Source organism: Muntiacus reevesi, chromosome 20, assembly GCF_963930625.1.
Source record: "Muntiacus reevesi chromosome 20, mMunRee1.1, whole genome shotgun sequence".
NCBI classification, from domain to species: domain Eukaryota; kingdom Metazoa; phylum Chordata; class Mammalia; order Artiodactyla; family Cervidae; genus Muntiacus; species Muntiacus reevesi.
Genome location: NC_089268.1, coordinates 11,592,940 through 11,612,994, shown reverse-complemented (window position 1 = coordinate 11,612,994; position 20,055 = coordinate 11,592,940). Strand labels below are relative to the sequence as shown.

The window sequence follows — 20,055 nt, the reverse complement described above, 5'->3', positions numbered from 1 at the left end:
TGTCCTGATGACTCTCAGACCCCAAGGAAAAGGAAACCGTGTTTTAACATGTGGTAGATTTTTCAGGCATAAGTAGGCAACAAGTTTGCATGAATTTCTAGGTTTAAAAGGTTTTTCATATGTTTTGTGGAAATAACATGGTTAGAAAGGAACACGTTATTTCCTCTTTAAGATGTTGCTTAGTATGTTAAGGAGCCATGAAGTGCAGCGCCTGTAACAGGAGACTGCCCACACGTGCACCATGTAAGATCTGTGTACGTAGAGAATCCGGGCTTGCGGGAAGCGTGTGCAGTGAATTCACTTGTCTTACCAGGTTCCCACCTAACAGACACACTGCAGCTGAGTGTGGCTATAAATACGGCTATTGCAAATATGTGTTTGGTGTTACTCTTAGTGTCACCTGTATTTCATTCTCCAAAAGATTTCCAGGCATACCTTCTCTTTGACTTTGACAAGACTCCTTGACAGGATATTTTCATAATAAAGAATTCGTAAAACACATCCAGAGAATCCATTTTCTCACCTCTCATCAGGACAACGTCTTTAATATTGTTTTAAATATGGTGACTGGTTAATCTTTCTTGTTTTAGGTAAAATATGGCTAGTTTTAACTTTTTTCTTCCCTGTCTTCTGTACAGCACCAACCCCAAACAAAAACAGACTGCCAAGAGCCAGAGTATCTCATTATGAGGCAGTGTGGTTCAAAAACTAAACAATATTCTGGGACCCACACAGTCTGAATTTAAATCCTGGCTCCACCACTGCGTCTCTGTGACTCTCAGGAAGCAGTTCTGAGTCTTAGTCTCTTCCTCTGTGAAAAGGGAGCAATTGCATATGAGGTGCAGGTGCTTCTCGTGTGCACAGAGGGGCTTAGCAGTCATGAGCGGTCATTGTATCTCTGCCCTCCGCAGGCACCTCTCAGTTTAAGAACATCGATACTGGATTCCTTCTGTTACTGTAACCCAGCTTGTCTTTTGGTTAAGCCTGAAATTCCATTTGTGGTGGCCTTTCAGTTGGGCTCCCCGAGTAGTGCAGGGGTAAAGAATCCACCTGCCAGTGCAAGAGATAGTGGGATCGATCCCTGGGTCGGGAAGATCTCCTGGAGAAGGAAATGGCAACCCACTCTAGTGTTCTTGCCTGGAGAACCTCATGGACAGAGGACCCTGGCGGGCTACAGTCTATGGAGTTGCAAAGAGTCGGACATGACTGAGAAAGCATGTCTTTCAATCAGATGAATTTGTGGGTCCTTCCTCACCCAGCCTAATTCAGAGTAAATCAGACAAGTTTCTGTATAATTGGAAGTCGGTTTAGATGCTCCCAAAACAGTTCGCCGGGACTGCGTTCCATATACATCTTCACAGAATAGACTGTACAACTATGCTGTCAGTAAACAACGCTCAGCAAGGACTCACCTGCATACCTGCTTCCCAGCAGTTAAAGCGTGTCCTTTATTTCCCAGATGGCAGGAACAAAATAGGAGATACAGCAGTCTAAGAGCTCAAAGTAGAAACCTAGTCACCACTTCCAACAATTGGCCACTGGTAATTATGCCCGCTTTTATTTCTTCGCTGAAGATACCCTCTGCCCTGCCATTAAAACTGCCACACCCCATTCCTACCAGCTTTCAATCCATCTCTATGCCTTTCTCTGGCTCCAGCTTCCACTGTCTTGTGTAACAGTGGAGGTATGTGAGTAAACATTTTCTTCCTGAAAAATTCAGGCAGGGAGGAAAGAAGTGTTGCAAACAGCAAGAGATGAGTGTTCCCACTCCAATCCTCTTACCCCAGAGGAAACTGAAGGTATTAATACATCAATCTGGTTTTGGCATCTTTCATCCTATAGCCTGAGTGTTTGAGTTATTAAGTTTTTTGCAGTGCCATTCCATATATTAAAGAGAAGTTGGCTTGAAACACATGGGAGCAGAATTATTCCAGGGAACATTTTCCTATTATGCTGGGCATTGTTCTACATGCTGGGAAACCACTGAACCAGACAGACAAAGCTCCATCAGAATTTCCGTTCTCGTAGACGTGTGCTCCCTCGAATGCCTTGCGTTTGTTAAAATCTTAAATGGTCCGAAAAAAACAAATCTCTGTATTCTCAGCAATTGTTTTCAGTAAGTTTTGGCTAAAAAAATGCAGTGTTTTGTAGTGTTACAGCCAGGGAGCTATGGGAATACAGTGCAGGGTATTTCTCTTGATGAGGTGTTAGAGCTTGCGGGGGCTGGTTTTTTAAATTGTATATTTTGTGTTTTCTAGTACACTTTCTGAAAGTCTTGAAGAAGTACTGTGAGGGTATATATCCTTTCTGGTGTGTGATCCTTCCCCCCATTTATCTGACTGGAAATGGTAGTTCTGGAAGGGGACAGCACTTTAAAGTTAAAAGCTCGTTAACACATACCTCTCCCAAACAGCACTGTAATAGGTAGAGTGCCTGTCTTCTCTAGGTCCTGATGAAGCTTCAGCCCTGATAGTCACAGTGGCTGTTTTTTTAAAACAGAATGAGATATAACATCAAGGAGAGAAAAAGACAATGAGTCAAATAATGGCTGTTTTATAAAAAGAACCAAATATAAAACCAAGCAGAGAAAAAGACAGTGACATTTACAATTCTTTTAAGCCAGCTGTCCCAAGGAGTCCAGGTGTCGCGTCACACATGAATGTGAGGAAGAAGACTAAATGGAGCCTGACTTCTGAAAAACCACAGCTGTGGTACTTGGTACTGTATCTTCTGATCAACATCTGGTTTATCCTCAGGGTCTCTGATGTGTGTGGTTTGCAAATGAGAGCTCTATACTAATGTGATGACTGGAGATACCGAAGGAGGTGCCTGGAAATAAACCAGTTCTTTAAAGTTGTTTTTGTTTTTTTTTTCCCCCCTCTCCATTTCAGATATGGTTTTGGAGAGGCAGGGAAGCCTAAATTTGGCATTGAACCTAATGCTGAGCTTATATATGAAGTTACACTTAAGAGCTTCGAAAAGGTGAGAAAATACCACCTTCTCTGAAATCATGACAGATTTTCTTGTCCATCCCTTATTGTAAATTAGTATCTTACATTGCCAGATGGTATAGATCAATGGTATTTGTTTGTATGTAGTGCTCTCCGTGACCAAGCTTGTCCCCTCTATCTGATGCTGCTCCCGAAGCACAGGACGACTGATACAGCACAGCTGATACACAGCCAAGGAGCTCAGTGTTCTTATTTTGTTCCTATGTGTCAGCCTTTTTTTTTTTTTATTATTATTAACTTTTTTGGGTAGAAGCCAAGACTTGTTCCCTTATTTGTTCCTAGACTTGTTCTTTTTGTACTTTTTTTTCCTGGGTTGAAGACAAAAAGGTTCATGTTCTTGCCAAGCAGCTCCTTGGGGGAGTGGGGTGCAGTTTTCCAGGGCTGAACGGATTGTACCCTTCACAGGAGTTGTGAAGAGGCCGTCAGTGTGGCTCCAAGTTATTATCCAAAATGCAAGGCTTCGTGGGCCACCAGACTCAGTGACAAGGGGCACAAGGACCAAATCTGTTAACCCTAGACTTTTTCTTTTCATACCTGTCCAAGTAGAAAAAAGTGTTAGCCTCAGGATCCAGAAATGGCACATCTCCTTGAGCATAACTTCCATCTCAGATCCACCTCCGGAGGCTCCCGGCAGCAGCTTCCCTGGACAAACAAAACATTTGCCTGAGCTGGGTACACTGTCACATCTAGCTGTGTCCCTGCCCCACCAAAGCCTCCCTTCCCCGATAACCTTGGGAGTGCATTTTGTGGACATTTTTCATCCCCCTGGCCCCCAGCGCTACCTCCATGTCCTTTACTGTAAGCTTTGGACTAGAAACGGGACCATTTTTATGTTATTAGACACAGAAAGGAAGTCATTGTCCTGAGGGCCTCTTAATGTTGGGCTGAGAAAGGGAAGGACAGCTTTGGGATCCTCTCCTAATGGCGATGTTCCTAGTCATGACACACACACACATGCTCTTCACGGCCATTGCCTGTTGTCAGGTAATGTCTTCTGAAGTCCTGATCCTCCAAAGTTGTCTTCATGGCACAAAGTGGTTTTAAATAGGGGAAAAAAGGATCTCTTGCACATGGTTATGTAGCCCTTTGGCTTTCTTGTTTCCATTTCAATAAAGTTACCCCCAGCCCTTCCCATCGTGGCCCTGGCCCTGGCCCTGGCCCACGCAGGAGCCCTCTCGCTCCCGAGTGGTTCTGTAGGACACTCACTCCATAGCACAGCAAGCCTGTTCTCGGTCACGGCCCCAAGGGCGTATTCCAGGCTGCACTGCTGTTAGGTATATTTGAAACCACATGATCAATCCAAGAAGATACAGCAGTCCAACGTAGGAGCACCTCCATATATAAGGCTGCTGTTAATAGACATAAAAGGAGAAATTGACAGTAACACAATCAGTGGGGGACTTTAACACCCCACTTACATCAGTGAACAGATCATCCAGACAGAAAAATCAGTAAGAAAACACAGGCCTTAAATGACATATGACAATTAAGATGGACTTAATTGATATTTATAGAGCAGTCCATCCAGAACCACCAGAATACACATTCTTTTCAGGTGCACATGGAACATTCTCTAGGACAGGTCACCTGCTAGGCCACAGAGGAAGCCCTGGTAAATTTAAGAAGACTGAAATTGTATCAAGCATCTTTTCTGACCACAGTGCTGTGAGATTATACTTGAAACCATGTGACAGTGTGTGATGTTGTTGAAAGCAACATGATTTAATTTTCTGTCTTGTAATATTACGAACAGATTTATAATCCATAAAGACTGAACCCAATATAAAAAAATGTGAAGAGCCTTTGTTACTAGATTTTTAAATAATAGAGTTAAATTGTCAGGAATCTACATAGGGTTGCCAGAAAGACTAGTAACTCATTTATCACTTTAAAGGTGACACCAGGAATATAACACTATCTTTTGAAATAAAGAATTTTATATTTACCCACTGAAGCTTCATAATTCTTATCAGTAAATTGACAATGGCTGTGTCAGTGCTTTTCCCCTAAAGGACCTCTCAGATTGTTCTGTTGATTCCTTATGATCCAGCTGTTCTTAATAAAAGTGCAGTTGTCCCTGGACTCATATCTGTAATGCGGGAAAGTAATGATACACACAAATTAGCAGGTGATAATGAGAGCATTTGTTTATGTCTTTGCATCACCTCTGTCCTCCCAATTATGCTTTCCTTGATATTCCCCAAGTAAACGGCTACAAGTTGCTGCAGTTGGGAGGCTTCAGGTCTGGTTGTTTCACAGCGAATAGACAACTACATGACCTGGAATTTTTTAAACCGTGTATGAGTATATAACTGTGACTTGCCTCCAGTAGTGTTCCCATTTTAGAGTTAAAAACTGAATCTTGAGAGAAACAACTTGCCAACATTATAATAACAGTATAGCAGCAGAATGAGAAGAGAGGCCCCAGCTTTCATTGTTGGCCTCACCTTATAATTCTAAAGATGCATTCTTTACAGTGCTCAGCAGTTCATGTTCCTTACAGTGTTACCGTCCGAGTCTCCCTCTTGAGCAGCGTGGGTCAAGCTACACCTTTGTTCTCACGGAGAGCTGAGTTCTAGCCTACCAGTGCATTGGCAAGGGCGCGTAGTTTTAAAAGCCACTGTGTTTTGAGGTGTGGGTATTCTGTAGAAGTAGCTATGGTTTTTTCTTATGGACATCAGCTGATGCTTTTTCCTTCTCGGTTCATCTAACCACTGTCACGCATTTATGCAACAGGCCAAAGAGTCCTGGGAGATGGACACCAAAGAGAAACTGGAGCAGGCTGCCATCGTCAAAGAGAAGGGGACCGTGTACTTCAAGGTGCGCTGAGTCTTTGTACAGTACTTTCCCTCTCAGAGAATTCACTCACGTGTCAGTGAACCGTGCTGATCTCCCCATCCTGAATTCTGTCAGTACCCTTCAGGAGAAGAATAAGCCTGAATTTTTACAAGTCTGTCATTTTCAGTATAAGAAATGATAAGACAGAATGAATTAATGTGACAGAGACTACAAATGCCGCTTTTACACATTCTAATCTAGGCTGTAACCATCCATAACATCAGACCAGCTCTGGCTTGCCCACTCACCATGTATCAGTCAAGGCCCAAAGCACTGTGCTTGGTACATAGTGGGCCATCACCAAGTGTTTGTGCAACAAAACAAAGAATGAATAGAAGAATTGTTAGCAAATAGTAGAATTCAAAGGGGTAAATTTCATATCATTTTCCCTTTCCACTGTTTTGGGGAAGTCACTTAGGCACATGATAAAAGAAAAATTCATGCACAGATTTCGAAAGGAACTGAACCCAAATATAAAAAGTGCAAAGAGCATTTGTTACTAGATTTTTAAATAATAAAGTTAAACTGTTAGGAATCAACATAGGGTTGCCAGAAAGGCTAGTAACTCTCATTATTCACTTTAACGTTGACACCATGACTATAACACCATCTGTCACTTAACCCACTTAAATGAGTTGAGTGGGTACAAATCATAACTTAAAACATTTCTTACTGTGGGTATAGATAATATATATTTATTTATAACTCATATACACTGGATTCCCTGGTGGCTCAGAGGTAAAGAATTTGTCTGCAATGCGGGAGACATGGATTCTATCCCTTGGTTGGGAAGATTTTCTGGAGAAGGAAATGACAACTCACTCCAGTATTCTTGCCTGGGAAGCCCCCATGGACAGAGGAGCCTGGTGGGTTACAGTCCATGGGGTCACAAAGAGTCAGACACGACTTAGTGACTAAATGACAATATCAACTCAGTGTAATAAAACAGCTTAGCTGTTCAGAAACTAATTGGCTGCTGATGACTCAGTGTTGCAAAGCCATGTATCATATAGCTGTGTCCTGAATATATACAGAGAGATGGCCATAATTTCTAATCAGCAGCAGAAATCAGTGCTAAAGTATCTATATAATTATTTAACTTCGTTGCTTCTTAGCATCATAACCACAATAGTGATTTGTGTATTTCATGTTATGAACCCTCTTAAAATTACTGATGTTTGGATAAAACCTGGATCACACATATGGAACATATTATTTTTAACATGCAATTTGATAGCCAAAATCTTTCAAAACATTAGTCTGTTGGGGGAAAATTAATGAAAAGGTTCAGTACCACTGACCTAAGACTTTTTCTCCCAGAATGTCTCTGAACATTTTGCACTAAAAACTTCCCTGGAGGCACCTTCACACATATAGATAAAAGATCCCAGCGGAGATCCTAGTTTTAGCTGTACAACTTTAGAAACGGTAGGTGGGTTCCTATACACATTCCCTTTTCAGATGTCAGGGCGAGTTTCAGTCTGCCTAGCGGCCTCCCCGGGCCTTGACTTCTCAGGGTGTGTGACCTAGTGCCTTGTGCGGCGGCCAGAGCAGAAACGGGGGGCGGTTCATGCTGCCCACACCTTGAGCCCTGTTCTCAGTGACCTGGCGGCTTGGCTTACACCTAAGTGGGCAAGTCTCTGCTCTCAGTAGGGTAGCATTGCAAAAAGCTTTTAGATGGAAGTGATTAAACTCCTCACGTGAACCTCTGAACACTGAAGAGAGGTAGGAGAGGACTGTCTTCGTTTGGCTCTGAAAATAATCATTAAGCACGTGTAACATGACGCTGCTCCCGGCACTGTGCCGGTCAGTCAGACAGACGTGGTCTGTGCCCGCATAGCTGGCAGCATTCTGTGAGACAGGGGTGTTAGCTGTCACACCTGGTCAGTTCCTCTTTTCTGACTTGGAGGCAGAGTGGGAAGAAGGCTGAGGACACTTCTTACCAAGAGGTTCTTGCGCCCCCTCGTGCTCCTTGGGGATAAAGCATTCTTAAAGCAACTGAGTGAAGATCATCTTTCAGCCACAGGGCCCTTTGCAGACACACCAGGATTTGCTGTTTTGACCACCATTACTGAACCAGGAAGCCAGTACTCTGATTCAGAAACAAGTTGTCCATGACTCTTGGATTTTAGGTTAAGAAAAACTCAAAACCCTCTTTTGCTCTAAAAGAGTGAAGGAAAGAGAAGACTTCTCAACCTCAGCATAGTTGACATTTGGGGGCTCTAAAATTCTGTTTGGTGGGAGGTTGTTCTGTGCATTTAGCTGCAGCCCTGGTCCCCACCCACTAGATGCCGGTAGTACACACACACATTCTCCAGCTGTGACAACTGAAGAACATCTCTAAACATTACCAGGTGGGCACCCGGGGACAGAATCACCCTAGTGGAGAACTCCAGTTTTAGTCCATCAGAAGCAGAAATAACACAGAGATCTTTGCTCATTTTAAGTTGAGATATAAAAATTATATATACTATATATGAAAGGACTATCAAGAAAATAAAATGCTCTTTAAGTGTAAAGAATATTTACGTAAAGTCTAATACTTCGGGGGGTTTTATTTTCTTTCAGAAACTATAGCCTCTCTGATTCTGATAGTCAGAACCTACTGAAGTGATTGGATCTGGTCTTTGTCCTCCCTGGCCCTTTCCTTCCTCTATGATAATATATTAGATAGAAAGGTAATTAGAGGAGGATGAGTGAGAGGAAGAAAAAACTAGACATAACAGGGAAAATGCCTGCCCTTCTCACTGAATCTAAACAAAAGGATGCCTTTCATTTTCACCCATATCTCCATCTTGCTCCCGATGATTGAAAAACTTGATTCCATAGTTATATTCCTTTGACCTTAATATTTATTATTTAGCAAACCATCATCAATAGCCACCTCGTGTTAAACCCTGAATATTCCAAAAGGGATAGGGCATGCTTCCTATCCCCAAAAGCTCATAATCCAGCAAGGGCAAAGACAATGACAGAAAATGCCAGCCCCCGGAACTGGTAAGGACTTTAATCTTGAGTAGTGGGGCCTAAGGCTTACGACAGACTACAAGGACAGCCAGCCCCCAGCTCACACCTGTGTGAAAGCAACATGCATCCGGTGGAAACCATACTTTGAATTTGGGTTTGCCTCGTCCCAGACTGGTGATGTCATCAGCAGTGAGCACAGCTCCCAGCCATGGGATCACAGGGCTGAACAACCGACGCAGCGGTTCTGGACCCACACACCTTTCTGGTTTTCACTTTCAGGACAGTATTCAATAAACTATATGAGATATTCAGCACTCTGTTATAAAATAGGCTTTGTGTTAGGTGATTTTGCCCAACTGTAGGCTAGATCACACTGAAGGTAGGTCAGTCTGAGCTATGCTGTTCAGTATGTGAGATACACGAAATGCATTTCAGTTTCCCTGGGCATACTGGGAGGTAACCCCTTGTAAGCCCAGGAAGACTGTACCCTCAGACCTAGGCCGTCCACTTGGAACTACGTCTACCCCATCCTCATCACCAGAAACTGACAATCAGGGCCTCCTTTCTACAGTAATAGAGCATATATATCATTCATGTGAATTATACAATTTTTATTCACAGTTGTTACTGAGAGCAAAAATATGATTAAGAGAAAAGTCTTTCTCATGTAGTCAAGTGACTAACACCTGTGATTTTTTTTTGTTTTATAGTTAGGTATGCCTGACAGCTGTTCATTGTGTGTATTCCCTCAGTCCATAGATCAGTGGTTAGCAGACCACAGCCTGTCTCTGTAGGCAGGGCTCTCCTGGGACTCAGCCACACCCCTTTGTTTATACATTGTCTGTCACTGCTTTCGTACCCAGAACAGAGTTGCAGCAGAGGCCGTTTGGTTTCCAAAGCCTACAGTATTATCTTCCCTTTTATAGGAAAAGTTTGCCAACCCTTGGTTTAGCTAATGAAGATCTGCTGGGTTTGGGACTAGCACTTACCAGAATATAGTGTCCACTGTGCACGACTCATTGTCAGGAGAAAAGGGGAAAGTGACTTCCCTCCGAGTAAACTAGTGACATAGTCCACAGCTACTCACGGGCCTTACGAAAGTTCGGTAAATACTGGCACCAACAAATGTAACCCAAAAGCCTTGATGCCCGTGTGCTGAAAAGGGTGAGATGGTAAATGCTGGCGAAGAGCATCACGGTGCGCGCCGTGCAGCAGCTCGGAGGTCACTGGGCTGGAGAAGGAACTGGGAGCGGCGCCTGGAGAGCAGGGCGCTTGCACAGCCTGCTGGGACGAGCTGGTGGCTCCCCTCTGAGGGTCTGCTGCGCTCCGGGAGGGCTGAGCTTACGCTCCCTTTGAACTCGCTCCAGAGTCAGGACAGCAAGTAATTACTAGCTTCTCTCTCTTAGGGAGGCAAGTACATGCAGGCGGTGATTCAGTATGGGAAGATAGTGTCCTGGTTAGAGATGGAATATGGCTTATCAGAAAAGGAATCGAAAGCTTCTGAGTCGTTTCTGCTCGCTGCCTTCCTGAACCTAGCCATGTGCTACCTGAAGCTCAGAGAATATACCAAAGCTGTGGAGTGCTGCGACAAGGTAAAGTGTCTGCGTGTGGGATGAGCATTACATACTTGGGATCTTTTTCCCTGTCTTCATGCTTAGTCATCTTCCCTTCCTCTCAGCCAAGGTTTGGGTTTTTCGTTTTGTTTTGTTTGTTTGGGATTATTTATTTCTCAGTAAGAACTGGGAAATACAAAAAGCTTTTTTTAACTACAGTTATACTTTCCTAATGCCTAGACTGTTTATAATAATACATTATGAATTAAAACTTTTGATAAAATTAAGCAATATTTATCCATGACCTTAAGTCTATGGCATTTGATACCAGATTACACAATTTTATAAAAACAGATTTAACTTTTTTTTTTTTCATTTATTTTTATTAGTTGGAGGCTAATTACTTTACAGTATTGTAGTGGTTTTTGTCATACATTGACATGAATCAGCCATGGATTTACATGTATTCCCCATCCCGATCCCCCCTCCCACCTCCCTCTCCACCCGATCCCTCTGGGTCTTCCCAGTGCACCAGGCCCGAGCACTTGTCTCATGCACCCACCCTGGGCTGGTGATCTGTTTCACCCTAGATAATATACATGTTTCATGCTGTTCTCTCGAAACATCCCACCCTCGCCTTCTCCCACAGAGTCCAAAAGTCTGTTCTGTACATCTGTGTCTCTTTTTCTGTTTTGCATATAGGGTATCATTACCATCTTTCTAAATTCCATATATATGTGTTAGTATACTGTAATGGTCTTTATCTTTCTGGCTTACTTCACTCTGTATAATGGGCTCCAGTTTCATCCATCTCATTAGAACTGATTCAAATGAATTCTTTTTAATGGCTGAGTAATATTCCACGGTGTATATGTACCACAGCTTCCTTATCCATTCATCTGCTGATGGGCATCTAGGTTGCTTCCATGTCCTGGCTATTATAAACAGTGCTGCGATGAACATTGGGGTGCACGTGTCTCTTTCAGATCTGGTTTCCTCTGTGTGTATGCCCAGAAGTGGTATTGCTGGGTCATATGGCAGTTATATTTCCAATTTTTTAAGAAATCACACTGTTCTCCATAGCGGCTGTACTAGTTTGCATTCCCACCAACAGTGTAAGAGGGTTCCCTTTTCTCCACACTCTCTCCAGCATTTATTGCTTTTAGACTTTTGGATAGCAGCCATCCTGACTGGCGTGTAATGGTACCTCATTGTGGTTTTGATTTGCATTTCTCTGATAATGAGTGATATTGAGCAACTTTTCATGTGTAAAAACAGATTTAACTTATTAAGCCTTTTAGGTCTTTAGGCTGTGATTGTTCATCCAGGGATATATACAAGTCACTTTTTTATTATCATATTTACTCACTGCCTAGGATTACACATAAATAATTTGCAAGACCTGCGGGGAGCCGGCCTGACTGCTCAGGCCCCTTCTCGGCCCTGAGAGAGATCAAAAGGGTCTCTGTGGTAAGCAGTACCTAAGTACTAAAAGACCAGGAGAAGTACCACATGTATGATTCTGTTCTTTTTTATACTAATGATGCTGCTGTGTCAGGTATTAGGTCCCAGAGTGAACGGTGTACATTTTTCTGTGGGTGCAAGCTAGTAACTGGATGTATCTTAAAGATAGACAAAGGGAACAAAAAAAGCAAGCAACAATTTCAGGCCTTCTTTGTAAGATTGAGTTTTAAAATTTTGAATTTTGTGGATCAGTATGTTATGTGAAATACATAATATATTAAATATATTAAATGGTATTTTGCCTGAGAGAATAATGTTAGTATTACATTTTTAAACCTTTGTTATTCTTTCTTTATAGAAGTAGTATAAAGTCATTCAATATTCAGACATTACAGAAACATCTAAAAACCTGAGTCCATTCATAAAATTCCCACTGACTCTCTCCCAAGACCACGGTCATTCACTTCACACACACATTCCTCTTGTTTTTCTATGTCCATAAGTAGAGTAACATGTATGTGTACTTTTTAATGAGAATGTATAGATTTATAGTTCTAGAAAATAAGGACATCTTTCCACATCTGATCAGTTCATCATATTCTTTTTAAAATCTGTTTAGTATCCAGTGTATGTATTTATCAATTTATTTAACCAACCCGTTTTGGTAGATTTTCAGGGTTTTGATATTACAAATTATATAGTGTCTCTCTGCACATGTATGGGATTATTTCTCTAGGATAAAATCCCTAGAAGTCGAAATACTGGGTCAAAAGACATTCTGTCAATATATTTAGATATATTTAAAAAATTTAATACTTTATATATTATTGAATATTATCAGTGATTCCTCAGTATTATTGATAATAGAAAATTCTTATTTTCATTTTTAGTTCTTGGTTACTAATTAAGTTGCACATCTTTTCATTACTTGTATTGAAATAACTAGTATTTCTTCTCTGAATTGCTTGTTTACATCCTAAGATTATAAAAAAATAACCGTTTGGTACTTAAACCTACTCCAACTAGGTTTGCTTTTTAAAAAAAATAACCGTATTATATTTTTATGGGGGGGTTGCATGTAAATATATTTGGTTTAGAATTTATTTTTGTGTTTATGAGGTAAAAATCTAAATCTTATTTTCTACATAGACTGTCTTATTTTCTACATGGATAGTCACTGTTTTAACCCCATTTATTGAAGTTAATCCTTTTTCTACAGGATTTATGTTACCACTTTGTGATTATTAAATCTTTTTTACATACATACACATGAATCTGTTTCTGAATGCTGTGTTCTGTTCCACTAACGTGTTTTTTCATGGAGTACTAACAACTGTTTTAATTTCAGTAGTTTAATAGTATATCTTTTTCTGGTAGGTCAAGTCCCTTCATTATTTTTGTGTTTACAAAAATTTTCTCAGCCAGTCTTAGGCATTTACTTCTTCCATTGGCGTTTAAAATGAACTTCTCAAAAGCCCTCCTCCCATTGGCGTTTAAAATGAACTTCTCAAAAGATCCTTGGGATCTTTATAGGAATTGCATTAAATATAGAAATGAATTTTATTATTTTGATTAATAGTATATAATTGCCTTGAGCTTGGTCTTTTCTAATTCCCTTGGCCAGATACTTTTCTCTCCAAATTCCTACAGGGCACATGCATCCTTTCTAAAATATAGCCCATCTGTCCCCAGGCCCTTGGACTGGACAGTGCCAATGAGAAGGGCTTATACAGGCGGGGTGAAGCCCAGCTGCTCATGAACGAGTTCGAGTCAGCCAAGGGTGACTTTGAGAAAGTGTTGGAAGTAAACCCCCAGAATAAGGCCGCAAGACTGCAGATCTCCATGTGCCAGAAAAAGGCTAAGGAGCACAACGAGCGGGACCGCAGGATCTATGCCAACATGTTCAAGAAGTTTGCGGAGCAGGATGCAAAGGTATGTGCAGAACCCACCCACCTTCAGGTGAGGGGAGGACGGGTGGACCGTGCCTCTGACTTCCGTCCTAAGGAGGTTCCCGTAGGACACAGGCCCAGGAAGACACCCAAGAGGCCACGAGGAGGGAAAAGGACTTCAGAGCCCACCCAAGGCTGCTTTGGATCCAGAAGACGAGCCAGACAGGTGTGCAGTTCTGTTCACCAGAGGCACAGCCATGAGGCCCTGGCACGTCCATGCAAGAGAAGGGGGGAATTAATTCCCTAAAAGTGCACTATGGCTTTTGTTACTATTTTAAAACCCAAACACAACACTTGCTTGTCAAAACTTCCGAGCTTCCTAGGAAATAGGCTCTGAGGGGGAAGCCCCACCCCATGCCCTTTACTTTGAGGCTTAAGAGCCAACCTAGCAACCCAAGAGGAGCAGTCAGTCCCCCGACCGCTCGGGTGTATTCTGGTCCTCGCTGACCATCCACTCAGACCCTCGGTCACGTCTTGACGGTCAAAGCTGTCCCTGGGGCAGGCTGGTCACTTTAACCAAAGAAAAGGGAACGCTCCCAGGCTAATTATGGCAGCAGCGCTGGGACTGACCAGCGTGAATCCCAATACAGTCGTGCTCACGCCCTCTTGTGTTAGACCTGACCGTCTAGAGGAGCCAGGAAGCAACTGGACATTTCTTTTTTCCTCTAACCCTCTTGATTCCTTGTTTGTTCCTTAGGAAGAGGCCAGCAAAGCAATGAGCAAGAAGACTTTAGAAGCGGTCACCAACGAAAAAGAAATAGGAAGTCCGTCAGTGGACGAGCAGAAAGCCAAAGGGCACGTATGACAGCACGCCATGGAGGGAAGAGTCCTAACGAACTCGGCCCCTCCTCCACGGGCTTTCACCCAACTCAGGACTAAACAGTGTTTAGTGTAAAGTTTGTTATAGTCTATGTGATTCTGGAAGCAAACAGCAAAACCAGTAGCTTCCCAAAAAACCACCACCCTGTTGCTGCCCAGAGGTCTCATCGAGGGGGTGGCGTGGGACCACTGCAGGCGGAGCAGAGCAGCGCCTGTCAGTGTGGAGTGCGAGCCAGCACCTTGAGTCCCGCTCATTTCAGTTGATGTCAACTTGCAATATCCAATTCTGGGTCCCTTGAGATTATCCTAACAATTGGGGGCTGTCTGTTAGGTTTTACATTTGATTGAACTTTAATAGCACTGCAGAAACCTAGAAATCAATGCTTGATGAGTTTCTTCTTTCCTATAGTTGGGCAGGGGAGAGTTGGGGGGGGGGTTGTTTTTCAAATGACTGAAGTACTCTGAATGGAAACTGTTGCATTTTTAACGAACAGAACCCACCATAGAGGGGCCAGGCCTCCTCAGGTCCACAGCAGCATCACACACTTGAAAGCCAGAACCTCAGAGGCGTCTCGCTTGCTGACTTTGCCGCCTTAGTCAAGCAACCCCCCTGTGAGAGCGGCTTCTGCCCGGCAGCCTGTCCCCCGAGGGGTAACCCTGTCATTCCTAAAACACTCTTCCATGATAGTGAGCAGGAGGAGGTTCTGGATTAGCCTTCCCCACTTTGGATGAAGTTCTGAGACACTGAATTGTGCTTTTTCTTCCTTCCTCTGTCAGGAAAGGATGTTGAATCCAGTAACACCTGCTCATTGCTACCATTCAGTTTCTTACTTCCATTCTAACCTCTCCTGTCAAGAATTTCAGACTTGTTCTTATATCTTTGACGTGGAGTGAGTTTGTATTTAACCTATCTATCTAGGATCCTTGAAGCATTTTTTTGTTGTTGTGTTTTTAAAATTCCTGTCTCATAAACACGTGTATACTGATATTTGGAAGTTTATTTACACTCCTCTTTTTTTTTTTTTTGACTTTCTACTACTAAGTAGCTTAATTTTTAAAAACAAAATCTGTGAGGTTGAAAAAATAAATCCTTGCTCTTCTCCATTAACCATTTTCCTCGCAGGTTTGACATGCAGTAACTTTCTTTTCCTGCACTGCTGGCTGCTTTGTTCTGGGGTATGATTGTGAAAGAGTTGAAAACAGCTTCCCAGGCAGGTAGATCTAGCCTAAAATCTCCAGTACTTGGGCATTGAATTAGGGCAAGTCTTAAATACGTACATGTAGTTGAATTTTAGTCTTTACGGGTAAGCGAGATAAAGCATGGCTTTCTAGTCCCACAGCCTAAGAAATAAGAGACATTCATAAGAATGCATTTGGCAAACCAAAAAACATTTGTTTCAACCTGGAACATCTCACCTTTTTAAATCCTAAAAAACACTGGCAATTATATTTGAGATTCATTTTTATTTTTATGGTGGTTTTAACAAAACACTTTTCTTCTTGGGTTAGGACCCATGTTAAAACATAAAAATAAAGTCATTTCCTTTTTATACCAGTTTTCGTCTCTATGGAACAAATGGAATTGAGTTTCTCCTTTAATGATAACTAAAACCCTTTTTAATTTCTCATGTACACATTTGTCTTTTTTCATGAGGTATTTCTTTAAAAAGCCCCAATCTCACCTAGAGAATATAAAACAAAAGTTGATTTTGCTTATCTGCTTAACTGTCTAGTATTTGTAGCTCCGTTGATTAGAGCATGACTCCAATGAGGTCAAGGTTGAAATTAGATCCTAAAAGGCCAGTTAGATTTTTGCAGGTAACAAGCAAAATACTATTCCCAAAACTAGATTCTCTTAGTCCACTGTCTCCCTAGTGTATGTTATGCGTCATGGGAACAGGAAAGAAAGTGTGTGGAGAGAGAGAGAGGGAAGGGTGGGCAGGTGGTTCAGAGCAAACAGGGTGCCCTCACCACTCAAGACAAACTTCATGTACTCTTGTATCAAATTCAGTAATTTTAAACAACTTGTCTAGAAATCAGCGGTCTCTTAGACTGCATTTGGAGTGGTGAGACAGATGAATTAAAAGCAAATTGGTTTTTAAAACTATTCAGATGCACTTTTTTGTGTTCCTTAAATAAATTGAGAAAAACAAATGTGATTTCCCATTATTCTGTTGTTGTGTTGTTTTAATCACTAGGTTGTGTCTGATTCTTTTGTGACCTCATGGGCTGTAATCCACCAGACTCCTCTGTCTGTAGGATTCTCCAGGCAAGAATACTGGAACAGGCTGCTGTTTTCTTCTCTAGGGGATCTTCCTGACCCAAAGATCGAACCCGCTTCTCCTTCGCTGGTGGGCGGACTCTTTACCACTGAACCACCTGGGAAGTGCCCCAACCCCACCATTATTCTTGGTTTTGCTCAAATAGTCTTCAAGAAAAAAGTTGTTTTGGTTGGGAAACTACTTTGGGGCCCAGCTGAAAAAATCAAACCTCAGAAAATTGACAAGAGATAACACTGTCCTGCTCCTTGCTCTAAGACACAATTGGAGATCAACACTGGGGTACAGGCAATGGAATTATGCTTCTTTGTTCAAATGAACTGAATAATCAGAAAAAGAAGAGGATTCTGTGTTTTCATTAACCAGTAGACATTCCACCATTTTCATTGTAAGGTCGGTTCAGTTTGGGAAGTGAAGAGGTTTAATTGTGCCCTTTAATAAATATGTAAAATGTAAGTAAGCATGTGTCAGGTGCTGTTGTGTGTTAAACAAGTATTTCCTCTTAAGTAGCATTTTTCTTGGATATATCACAGTATGAAGGCCTAAAGAGCTGATGTCACATACATCGTGAACCCTTATTCAGAATACAGTGCAAAACAAACCAGATATTAGATCCTCACTAGAATCTGGCTGCAGCAAGAAAAGGCAAAAGATTTTCCTCTGCACCCTGCTCATTTTGAGCAAACACCTCAGTATCTTTGTTTGGAGGGACCCCCACCTTTTTAACATAATCAAGGGCAAGTAGTGGAATCCTCAGGCTTTGACACGGGTAAGGTTGGTACGAGTCGCTAAGAACAGTGCATAGGAATAGCTGCCCTGCAGTCACCGGCTTAAACGGGTCATAACTGCTGGGTGCATCCCACGCGTCAGACACTTAAACCCCCTTTACGCGTCCACATGTAAAATGGATATAGCTGCTGCACTGCTGCCATCTTCTGAATCGCACAGATCATGTGGTCTTCACTAAAACTATAAGGAAGGCATTCTGATATGTATTTCAAACCTGGCTTACTTGACACATTATAAATACCCCCCCTCAAGTGTCTAAGCCTTTCCTGAGGCATTAAATATTTTTGTCCTGGGTCTGCTTGGATGATGTGCTTGCTTAAATAACTTTAAAGCCAAAAATCATAATGACTACAGCAAGAAGTTAGCTACTTAAAAGTTTGACCAAGGAGATAAGGTGGGAAGAACAAGTAGCTAATGATTAGTATTTGGCAATGCAGTGACTAACTCCAGTTACTCTACTGATTTGATATCTGCTTACAACCACATTTCCACAGTGAGAACTTCTGATATTTTCAGTGTAAAAACGTGAACCCGCCTATATACCCTTGCCCTCTACAGATACCAAAGTCTTCCTAAAGGTGATACCAGCCTAAACACAGTAAACTCATGACCCTGCGCTGAGACATCAAGGAACTCATACATTCCTTTATTCATCCCCATCTCAGCATCTAGCACACTATACCCAAACTAGTACTCAGCAGATGCTCAGTGAATTGGCTTCCTCCCCTTCACATCTCTTAGTTCAGTGGCCCTTCATTCCTGTTACTTGCCTCGAAATGTGGAGGCCAGAACCACATGGTTTCGTAGCAATCCCTGCAACCTGATCTTGCTCCTTGTGCTGGGAACCAGCCAATAACTTAACTCGGGGTGGATCTGCAAAATGGATATATGGTCTTCAGGCCACAGTGATCTTAAATCTATTTCCACTCACACCGGTAGATCAAGTGTGAAGTGAAGGAGAATTCTAGGAAGATTGAAGAGTAGGAAGCACCAGGAATCTCCCACTGAGAGAACAGCTTCAGTGGCAGAAATCTGTCTGATGTACCTTACAACTTCCAGGCATGGATAGTAAATTGTAGGCAGTTTTTGTTAATTTTAGCTAGCACAATAGAAGCTACCCATCCACTACAACCAGCAACATGGCAGGCAGCTCTGCAAGTTTTCTGACACAGCTTGTGGGAGCTAGGGTGGGCAAAAAGGACGCTGTTCCCTGGATATTGAGATCTATGCCCTGCATGGGATTTCTGCTTGATTACTGAGATGCAAAGCGGTAGGCAGCTGTTGTCTCATCTCGCCCCCATCAGTGTAAGCTTCTGCCTCAAAAGTCCAGCAGCATTTTGCTCCCTACTTTTCACGTTTTGCATCTTCCCCTTCCTTTTAGGAGCCAAACATTAAAAACTAGCACAGTCAAAAACAACTGCTTATATGGGAAAAATGAGAAAGACCACATGTGCCCAGGGAAAGGCTCAGAAAAGACCTGAGACATTATGTTTATACCTCAGATGACTCTCAGTACAGAGACAGCCTACAACAATCATAAAACAAAAACCCAGAAAACCCTGCGGATGAGGGAGAATCTGATTTCCAGAGTTGATACCATGTTATTAGATTAAAATGGCCAGTGTTCAACAACAACAAAAATGCAAGACACGAAGAAACGAGGCCCATTCAAAGGAAAAAATAATTCAACAGGCTCTTTCCTTGAAAAAGACATGACAGATACACAACCAAAATTTTAAACAACTACCTTAAAGATGCTCTAAGAACTAAAGGTAGATATGGAGAAAGTCGGGAAAACAATGTGTAAACAAAATGAAACAACCAAAGAGATTTTAAAAACCTGAAGAGAAGCCAAAAACGGATTCTGGAGCTGAAAAGCACAACAACTGCAATGAAAAATTCACTAGATGTATTATTCCAAGGCAGATTTGAGCAGGCAGAAGAAAAAACTAATAAACGTTAAGAAAGGATGATGGAAATTATTCAGACTGAAGAACAAAAAGAAAAAAAGACTGGAAAAAGTAAACAGAGCCTCAGGGACCCGTGGGACACCATCGAGTAGATATCATGAGAGTCCAGAAAAAGAGAAAGGGGCAGAAAAGTGTTAGAAGACATAATGGCTGGAAGTTCCCGATTTTGATGAAACACATAAGTGTAAACATCCCAAAAGCTCAACAAACTCCGAGTAAGATTAATTCAAAGAAACCAAAACCAGCACATTATAATCATACTTTCAAAAGGATAAACAATGAATCTTGAAAGCAGCAGGAGAGAAGTCAACACGCCTAAATCACATAAGTTTGCTTCCAGAGGGTGGTGTGCTACTGGGCCCCCACAAGGACATCTCCTACACTGGGAACCATAAACAACTTAGCTAACACATACA

General features: G+C 42.0%; 1 protein-coding gene across 7 annotated transcripts in view; it reads left to right on the top strand.

Moving 5' to 3' along the window:
- Positions 1-17,336, top strand: part of FKBP5 (FKBP prolyl isomerase 5) — a 113,658-nt gene extending 96,322 nt beyond the window's left edge. For 6 of the 7 annotated variants that reach the window (XM_065912321.1, XM_065912320.1, XM_065912324.1 and 3 more), the window contains 5 exons: positions 2,892-2,982; positions 5,748-5,831; positions 10,223-10,408; positions 13,526-13,765; positions 13,851-14,036. In XM_065912321.1, the coding sequence (XP_065768393.1) occupies positions 2,892-2,982; positions 5,748-5,831; positions 10,223-10,408; positions 13,526-13,765; positions 13,851-14,021 (772 nt within the window). In that variant the 3' untranslated portion in view covers positions 14,022-14,036. Of the gene's footprint in view, positions 1-2,891; positions 2,983-5,747; positions 5,832-10,222; positions 10,409-13,525; positions 13,766-13,850; positions 14,037-14,479 lie in introns of those variants that run through there. The other variant, XM_065912327.1, reaches the window with a different exon arrangement.
- The last annotated feature ends 2,719 nt before the right edge of the window (positions 17,337-20,055 follow it).